Source organism: Agrilus planipennis, unplaced genomic scaffold (genome assembly GCF_000699045.2).
Source record: "Agrilus planipennis isolate EAB-ADULT unplaced genomic scaffold, Apla_2.0 scaffold33, whole genome shotgun sequence".
Lineage (NCBI taxonomy): Eukaryota > Metazoa > Arthropoda > Insecta > Coleoptera > Buprestidae > Agrilus > Agrilus planipennis.
The window spans coordinates 1,540,704-1,549,768 of NW_020438896.1; the positions used below are offsets into that span (position 1 = coordinate 1,540,704).

General features: G+C 31.2%; 3 protein-coding genes across 5 annotated transcripts in view; 2 read left to right on the forward strand and 1 right to left on the reverse strand.

Moving 5' to 3' along the window:
* Positions 1–316: 316 nt before the first annotated feature.
* Positions 317–1,051, reverse strand: LOC108744515 (HIG1 domain family member 2A, mitochondrial). Of its 2 annotated transcripts, none has more exons than XM_018480326.2 (3): positions 1,026–1,051; positions 617–756; positions 317–558 (listed from the first exon to the last, which is right to left on the reverse strand). In XM_018480326.2, the coding sequence occupies exons 1-3, from the start codon at positions 1,034–1,036 to the stop codon at positions 380–382; spliced, it is 330 nt and encodes a 109-aa protein (XP_018335828.1). In that variant the 5' UTR covers positions 1,037–1,051; the 3' UTR covers positions 317–379. The 2 variants fall into 2 exon arrangements, with proteins under 2 accessions (XP_018335828.1, XP_018335829.1); XM_018480327.2 differs by lacking the exon at positions 1,026–1,051 and adding an exon at positions 814–858.
* A 145-nt stretch (positions 1,052–1,196) lies between these two features.
* Positions 1,197–2,579, forward strand: LOC108744513 (ADP-ribosylation factor-related protein 1). Its single transcript, XM_018480325.2, has 5 exons — positions 1,197–1,661; positions 1,842–2,012; positions 2,070–2,151; positions 2,206–2,377; positions 2,432–2,579. Exons 1-5 carry the CDS (start codon positions 1,569–1,571, stop codon positions 2,520–2,522), a joined length of 609 nt encoding a protein of 202 aa, XP_018335827.1. The 5' UTR covers positions 1,197–1,568; the 3' UTR covers positions 2,523–2,579.
* Positions 2,580–2,721: 142 nt separating this feature from the next.
* LOC108744506 (AP-1 complex subunit gamma-1) overlaps positions 2,722–9,065 on the forward strand; it is a 41,813-nt gene continuing 35,469 nt past the window's right edge. The window contains exons 1-9 of one of the 2 annotated variants that reach the window (XM_025973161.1): positions 3,070–3,215; positions 3,391–3,471; positions 3,533–3,594; positions 3,644–3,785; positions 3,846–4,034; positions 4,813–5,051; positions 5,114–5,190; positions 5,396–5,491; positions 5,551–5,730. In XM_025973161.1, the coding sequence (XP_025828946.1) occupies positions 3,452–3,471; positions 3,533–3,594; positions 3,644–3,785; positions 3,846–4,034; positions 4,813–5,051; positions 5,114–5,190; positions 5,396–5,491; positions 5,551–5,730 (1,005 nt within the window). In that variant the 5' untranslated portion in view covers positions 3,070–3,215; positions 3,391–3,451. Of the gene's footprint in view, positions 2,860–3,069; positions 3,216–3,390; positions 3,472–3,532; positions 3,595–3,643; positions 3,786–3,845; positions 4,035–4,812; positions 5,052–5,113; positions 5,191–5,395; positions 5,492–5,550; positions 5,731–9,065 lie in introns of those variants that run through there. The other variant, XM_025973160.1, reaches the window with a different exon arrangement.

Below are 9,065 nucleotides of genomic sequence, written 5' to 3' on the forward strand. Positions count from 1 at the left end.
AGTCTTTCAAAATAAAATATTCCTTAATAAGTGTTAAGCATATTTTTTTATCTATAATTTTAGTCTTGTACATTATATAAAACAGCAACACAAAACTAACATATGCGAAAATGATTTATTGTAAATATTATTCATACATTACCAAAACCACTTTTTTTTTAAGAAAAAACATTCACCTCATATTTTTCGTTTTGTATTTTTTATGCAGCTATTTTATTTTATTGTAGGTTATTTAAATTTTAGGTATTAGGTATGTGTAAGATTGTTTTATTTCTGAAAAATTATATGAAAAATTATTACTAATAAAAGTAAAATGTGACTACAAACAAGTATTTACTTTAAATGTACACTACATCCACGTGGGAAATATACAAATAATTTACTTATGAACAGGATTAGCATTTTTTGAGGCAGATATACCAATACCGAGAACAATTGCGAACACTGTAAATCCTTGAGCTAATATTCTGGTACGCATCATGTATTGTGACAATTTCCTTTTCCCTGCTTTAAAACTCCACAGACCAACAACTAAAGCAGTAGCTGTGGCCAAGCATCCTAAAATAAAATGCTTCGTTCTTGCTTTAATCATCAACATTTAGTAACAAATGTTTACCAATGGGAACAAATGGATTTTCCTTAAACTTTCTATTAAATTTTTCCAATACAGTTTCCTGCTTATGTATAGCTTCCAAGTCATACTGTAATTTTATAAAATCTAACTCCTCAAAATTTTCAACTGCATTGGTACTCATACTAGAAGAAACTTAGGTTACGTACACCAAAGAAAGTATTGTTTGAATTATTTATTACATTAGAATTAATAAAAAAGGATTATTTAGGTTTGCTTATAGTTTTTTACAATTTTTAAAACAGTGTCAAATTTATTTACATAAGTACTAGTAATAATTGTTTCTATTTTTCTGTAACAACTACTTTTAATATTTATCATAGATACGATATTTATTTATTTATTTATATTTTTCAGCGTGTCTAGATACCCGTTAACGTGTAATTGTACCTACTTGTAAATCATTTAGAGCCCAAAGAAATATTTGAAATTGTAGAATCACCTGTCAGTTGGAGAAACATTTTTATATGATTTTTATAAAGAATAGATTTGATTAAAGAAAATGCTTGGCGATTTTATAATGGTTCGTTCATCTCTGAATTATCTATGACCCCTGAAAAAAAAAATAACAGTGTCATTTTCACAGAATTTCACTATAAAGTGAGTGCTATAGGGCTTTCAAAAAGTCAATTTATTTCAAGATAGCACTCGCCTCCTTTGCATATTCGGAATTCACACGATTTTTATTCGATTGATTGCTTAGAATTGATTTTACGATTAATAAAGTAACAGTAAGCCATTATACCTAAAACTTCGACCTCTTACTAGAGTAAAGTTTTGTTTACATGGTGTTTATTCTTGTGTTTATCATAGATTGTGTTTATTTATTTATGTAGTGTTCATGGTTTATTCATTGATTCATTCTTTTTCTATAAATGTATACATATATATGTTTACTAGTTTTTACTAATTTTTAAATGAAGTACGAAATAAAATAATGTATACCCTTCTTTATGGTTTCTATAAGTATGCTACTCAGAAAGATGAATATTGTATTCTAATTTTAGGGTTGGATAATGCTGGAAAAACTGTAAGTAACTAAAATTATTTTCAAGCTGTATCTTTTTATTAATAATTCAGGTTGTTTATAAATCATTAGAATTAGGACTGAATTACTAAATAGTAGACGTGGTTACCGTACTAAAATATTTAAATTTTCGTGTATTTTAAAATTCGACGTCTAGAATAAATTAGATTATTTGTTTTTCAGACGTATTTGGAAGCTGCTAAAACAAAATTTACCAAAAACTATAAGCGCATGAACCCTGGAAAAATTACTACCACAGTTGGTTTAAATATAGGTAAAATTAGTGTAGCAGGAATAAGTTTAAATTTCTGGGATTTAGGAGGTCAAAGTGAATTACAATCCCTTTGGGATAAAGTATGCATTAACAATTTATATGTACTAGTTTAGAAGAAATAAATTTATTGTTTTTAGTATTATGCTGAATCACATGCTATTATTTATATTATTGATTCATCTGATAGAGATCGCATTGAAGAATCTAAAGAAACCTTTGGTATTTGTTTAAGAAACTGGATTGAAGTTTTTTATTTGTGTTGGATTGTTTTAGATAAAATGATTGCAAGTGAATCTTTACAAGGAGTTCCATTACTTGTATTAGCAAATAAGCAAGATATTGAAGATTGTATGGGAGTACGAGAAGTTAAACCTATTTTCAATAAGAATGCACATTTAATTGGTAAACGAGATTGCATGGTGATGCCAGTTTCGGCCCTAACAGGGTAATAATAGTGAACACATAATTCATGTGGATGTTTGTATTCCATTGTTTTTAGGGAAGGGGTAGATGAAGGAATTCATTGGCTTGTTGACTGTGTAAAAAGGAACAACTTTGTCAGACCTCCACGTAATAACGAAAATAATTAAAATTCAAATTGCATTTTTTATATGTAGGTACAGTACATCTTTTTGTAAATAAATATTAATAAAACATTCCTAATACTGTTATTTCTATAATATGCAAAGCTTAGTAATATGTACACTTTATCTACAAAAGTGTAAATGATAAGGAAACTGATATGTGACTGTTTGATGAGAGATCTTATCAGTACGTTTATTTAGTTGCTTTGAATATTTGCTGGTAAAGACATCAACTGAGTTATTAATAAACTCTTTAACTTGAACAATTTAAAAATTAATATTCTATTATGTTTCCTTATTATGAACCAGATTGGAGTGTTTTACCTCCGGAATTGAATAGACGGTAATTACTCGATAATGATAATTATCTTTTTAAATTGGTGGCGGTAAATGTTTGTGTTCATCGTTGTCTGTGTTGTAGTTTTTTGAAAATAAATTTTAAAATAATTATAGAGAAATAAAAGAAATTAATAGAAACCTTTTATTTATTTTTGAATTATAAGAACTAGTTTATGTATAATTACGAAAAATTATGTTCCAAATTTTAATGTTAAATAGTATACGTCACACATCGGCAACAGTCGGCCATAGTGATTTTGCTGTGGTTGTCAAAAAAGTGTAATGGTTTTAGAAAATCATATATTTGCAAAATATTCAAAGATTTTTTAATTATCTTAGTATTTTAAGTTTATTTATTTGGTAAGTTCTAAACGTTTGCAAAGAACACTTCACGTTTACTGATATCATTTTCTCAAAGTAATACACCTGTCAAAAAATCATATGTGGACAGGTGAATCAAGGTGTGAATAAATATTACTATAATTGATACATAATTAATATTATCAGTTTTGCGAATTTGTGGCTTGCTTTTTAGTTACCAAAACTGTTTTGAAGTTTTAACCTACTTGTATAGTGTTTTACCTTTGTAATCCACAATGAATGCTTCGGAACATGGGTAATCTGAATGTAGCAAACATTGTGTTGCATTGTTTTACTTATTAAATTACTGTTTTTAGATTTAATCCTGCGTTTAATATGGCTACTATTAAACAGGCTATCAATGAGGCTGTTGAAAGAGGTATGTGGTAATAATGTAAACTTTTTTAAGTAACATGATAAAATTATAGTTCGTATGCCTACCCCAATGCGTCTACGAGACTTAATCAGACAAATTAGGGCTGCAAGAACTGCTGCTGAAGAGAGGAGTGTGGTAAATAAAGAATGTGCATACATAAGATCAACATTTCGAGAAGAAGATTCAGTTTGGAGGTAGCTATACAGTTACCATTACTGTTTTGAATGTCGATTATAAATGTTACATGATTTCAGATGTCGAAACATAGCAAAGTTGTTATACATCCATATGTTAGGATACCCAGCACATTTTGGACAATTAGAATGTTTAAAATTAATTGCTAGTTCACGATTTACTGATAAAAGAATAGGATATTTAGGTGCAATGTTATTGTTAGATGAAAGACAGGACGTCCATTTACTGATAACAAATTGTTTAAAAAAGTAAGTAGTTAAAAATTCTATTTTATTTTATTGTAAGTGTATTTGAAATAGGCAACTATACTTGCTTATTATTATACCTCCTTTTTAAATATAAAATAGTGAGCTACTTGAGAAATATTTTAGATTCTGTTTATAAGAGTATTATTTTTTCCAACATTATTTTATAAATAAGTCATTTAAAAGCAGTCTAAGGCTCTATGTAACATTATTCGTTTGAAATGATTATTATTTAAACTAAAACTGAGAAATTCTTTGTAGGTATAGGTAACTATTTTTCTTTTGTAGGTTTATTAAAATTCCTTTACAGAAACTTAAAAAGCTGAAATATTTATTCATTTTTATTTATTTCCAAATTATATGGGAAAATCCCATTTACAAATATGTATATAACAAATTAAATAAACTACAGGTGATTAAACAAATAGTAAATTCTCACAGAAAAGTCACAAGTGTAGTAGATAACAATCATTTTACACCCTCGCATATAGTTAATATCTATCATTAAGAGAATTAAAAGGTTTTGAAAATATGTTTTTGGCTTTTCGCTTAAATGATGATATTGAGTTATCAAATCAGCCAAATGTATTGGTAATTATATTTCTATCATAATGAAGTATGTGTTATAGTAAAAGTGACAATGAAAAAACAAAATGTGAAATCATTTTCAATCCGTAGTATGAATCCAAATTAATAGTGCTGCTATATGTGTCTATTTATCCAGTTTAGTTTATTTTAATTTTTCATGTTTGAATGAAAATTTGTAAAAACTAATTTTTAGTGATTTGAATTCAACCACGCAGTTTGTGGTGGGTTTGGCCTTATGCACCTTGGGGGCAATAGCCTCACCAGAAATGGCTCGAGATTTAGCATCGGAAATAGAGAGGCTTATGAAGTCTCCTAATGCATACATTCGCAAAAAAGCAGCATTATGTGCATTTCGTATTATTAAACGAGTGCCTGAATTGATGGAGATTTTCTTACCTGCAACAAGAAGTTTGTTGTCAGAGAAAAATCATGGTAATTGAACAAATTTTCTAATAATTATCAGCAAAAATAACATTTCTTTAAAATCTTTTTAGGAGTCTTAATAACAGGGGTCACACTTATTACAGAGATGTGTGAAGTTAGTCCGGACACTTTAAATCACTTTAAAAAGGTTAGTTACGTGTTACATGTTGCTAAATTCGATTATATTTGTATTTACTGTTATCAGTGATTTATTTGTGCATATTTTTATTCGTTGTAGTAAAATTTTTTTGCATATTAATTCATATATGGTTTAAGATGAGCAGTTTCTACATAAGTTCAGAGACTCGAATAGATAGAAAACTAACATTTTTAAAATAGTTTTCTTTTTTTAGGTTGTGCCTAATTTAGTGCGAATTCTTAAAAATCTCATTTTAGCTGGGTATTCTCCAGAACACGATGTTTCTGGTGTGTCAGACCCTTTTCTGCAAGTAAATAAACTATTGCAAGGGTGAATTGTATATTTGTGTATTTATTTACTTTATTGTAGGTAAAAATTTTGAAGTTATTGCGAGTTCTTGGTAAAAACGATCCAGAAGCTTCTGAGGCAATGAATGATATTTTAGCGCAAGTTGCCACTAATACCGAAACAAGTAAAAACGTTGGAAATGCTATATTGTATGAAACAGTTTTATCTATAATGGATATTAAATCAGAAAGTGGTCTAAGGGTAAGTTTGTACTTTTTTCTTGTAGCCATGGAAATAGAATATTAGAAAATTGAAGAATTAATACTTTCGATTTTCTTTTTGAATGTATTAGGGAAGTTAACAGAAAAGGCTTCTCGTTTTCTGAGTATCGGGAAAAATGGGGCGATAGTGTTTTTTAAACAATCAACGCCGAATAGTATTTTTTTGGTTTTCTCGATATTCTGAGAACTTTGGTTTTAATTTTTCCCCGTCCATGGTCCCCTAGGAAATCAAGCACGTCTAAGGACTATTTAAAAAAAAGCGATACATTGCAGGCCATTCTTTTTAGTACTGCAAATACTGCTTAGTAAGCGTAGCGATTACGAAACTTTTGGTAGCATTTATTTATGATTGTTATATGATCAATAGGCAAGACGGCGGTTCTCCGTATATATACTCGCGGTTCCCTAGGGGTCCGCGAACCACAGGTTAACAGATACTGCTATACGAGATAGAAAATAGTGATACATAGATGGTTTGCGTGCATTGAAAATGCTTACAGAATGAGACATGGTATGTTGAAGTTATTCCATAAGCAAAAAAAAAACATTTGAAATGATAATTTTTCATAATTTATAACTTTCGAAATATTTGTCAAATTTGTCCCCAACTTTATAAAATTATGAGCGTTGAAGTATGTCAAAGAGGGGCACAGTCGGTTCAGTAGTTTTTGCCAAATCGTATTTTTTATCCTGAACTAGCTGTCCCTGCAGACTTCGTACTGCCCCAATCGATATATAAAAGACCTAAATTTTTGTATAAAATAAACTTAGTTGACAAATGTCAAATATTATGGTTGCGTTCAGAAATTTAATTTGACAGAACTTAAGATTTATCAATCTACATAAAAATAATCTGAAAGATAGTTAACAACATTCATATTTATTCACCTTTTAAACCTTCCCTGGACTTCCACAAATAATTCAAGACCAAGATTAGCCAAATCGGTCCAGCCGTTATCGAGTTTTAGCGTGACTAACGAACAGCAATTGATTTTTATATATATAGATTATTTAAAAATGACAATTTTTTGGCTAGGCAACGATTAAAACATTCTTGTGGGTTTCATTCTCTTCGTAAAGACTGATTCGAGGATGTCATGTATTACTACTGACAGCGCACAACTACATTAATTAATAGCCTCCTCGACGGTATACGCGTATACGGCACAGTTTTTTTGGCTGTTATAAATGAAAAGTGAAGACAAGAAACTAGTAACTAAAAGCAAGAATAAGTTAGAGAGCTAAATCGTTTATTTCTCAACTGATCTATTGAGCCATAAAGAAACGTGAAACACAATGTAATCTAATCATACTTGCTAATAAAAAACGAAAAGAGGTAAGCTGCTGAAAGTTGGCTATAAGAAAATAGTAATCGACGGCATCACGGAACATAAAAAGGGTGTAGGACTGACTGCAGGCGCCATTTCGAAAAGCAGATACAAAAATTCCAGGTATAAGCATCCCAGTGGAACTTTGTTTTCACCAGCCAGATACATTTTGCAACTAATAAGACACTAATCGTCAGTAAAGAAAATAAGGGTTTATAGGATACTGTTATTCAACACAATTTTTAACGCACAAAATCAACGTAAAACACCCCACCTCATTTAAAAATACCTGTTGATAGTAGTCATATAATTTCTAATTTATTGTCACGCAATTAAGCATCTTTCGCATTTATGATTTATTTTACTAATTACTTTTTGATTAACACCCCTATTATTGATTACTTACTCGTTCACTAATATATCGCACACTATCGCTTTTTTGCTCTTCTTAATTCGTTTTCTATCGTCTGGTAATTAGAACTGACTGACTCTTTCAACCTCGCGGCAACTATTTCTAGGGGTTGGATTTGTTCTAGAAACATTCCAGAGTGTGGTATCTAGAGACTATCGAGATCTAGATAACCTATCATAGGCTTCTTGTCGTATAGTGGGTTTCCCATACGTGACACTGCCCCCCCCCCTTCTAAAACAGTTCCGACCAGTAACGTCTCCTTGCAGGGACCAATACGGTCAAGATGGACGAGTTTAATTTTGGCCCGAGAATTTTCTGAATTCGACGGATAACGTCGTTGATGCGTCGAATAAAGGTGTGTGGACCATTCAAAACTTGTAGTTTCGGGCAACGTCTCTTCCGTCTTGAGTCAGGACGCTTGATGGTTTGTACATTCATACTTTGTCGTCATCATCAAAACCAGCAGAGTTCGCTTGTCTGTCGTATCTGGTTTTCACGCGTTCTCTTTCGAATCGCAGTTTCGTACGTACAGCATTAGGGATGGCTTTCAATCGTTCTTGTAGTTTTCGCACAGCGCACGTATTCGATTGTAGACATTGGAGAGTTGTCTCATGGATAAGAGGAATAGAGGTAGGTTTGTGTCGCTTCCAGCCAGTTTGGTGATCGTTGACGCAACTTCTTACGTTGTTCTCCAGAGTAGCGTTAAAACGTTCAACCATTCCTCCAGAACGGTGGATGTAAGGGCGTAGTCCTCGTTTTTGTGATGCCTATTAGTTTAGTGACCTTTTTTGAATAAAGCCGACTCCAAGTTTTTCGGCTTGTTTCTGGTTCCATCCGGATTCTCCATCTATTGGGCCAAATATTTTCGTCCTTTCTTTGATCTTCTATTTATTTGTTATTTTTGTAGGTTCCTTTAACATTCGGGACATTACTATGTCCTACTGTGCTGATATTTAAGTCTATTCGATGTTCTCGGCTAATCCGATGATGACATCATCCACTCCAACGATGACATCATCTACTATATACCAATACCCAATTATATATGATCGCATTTCCAATTGTAATTTCTACGCCGAAGTTGAAGTCTCTCCGGTAGTTGTAGTCAAGTATGTAGGATGAATTTGCAATTCCGATACTACATCAGGTCGAACAATACTGTTGGATGTCCTGTATTGATAACCATAATCTTGTTCAGAAAATTCTGTGGGACTATTCAATAACGTTAGAATCATTTCGTTTTGAGAGCTTTCGAATGAAATTCTTAGATGACGTCAGATTCGCTCTTCCCATTCCAATGATATGTTTTCTTGGGGTAATTCACGATAGATAGAAACATCTTCAATGACGTCAGATTCTTTCTTTTCTTTTCGAGATTTTTCCAACGATATATAGTTTGTTGGGGTTATTCACAATCAGTAGAAACTTCTAGAAAATTTTCTGATGGTACGCTCTAGATTCCTCCTTCAATCCGCTTCAGTCCTACATCTGACACCAAATGTCGCACTACTAGCTAATTTATTTAACTAAATGTTCTTTAATTAACACCACTATTATTATTATTATTAATTAATT

Excerpts from the sequence above, each read along its gene's own strand:
- LOC108744513 (XM_018480325.2), top strand. The coding sequence starts at position 1,569 with ATGTATACCCTTCTTTATGGTTTCTATAAGTATGCTACTCAGAAAGAT. Across the intron at positions 1,662-1,841 it reads TGGATAATGCTGGAAAAACT|ACGTATTTGGAAGCTGCTAA; the intron begins GTAAGTAACTAA and ends TTTGTTTTTCAG. Across the intron at positions 2,378-2,431 it reads CCAGTTTCGGCCCTAACAGG|GGAAGGGGTAGATGAAGGAA; the intron begins GTAATAATAGTG and ends CATTGTTTTTAG.
- LOC108744515 (XM_018480326.2), bottom strand. Across the intron at positions 559-616 it reads AAATCCATTTGTTCCCATTG|GATGCTTGGCCACAGCTACT; the intron begins GTAAACATTTGT and ends ATTTTATTTTAG.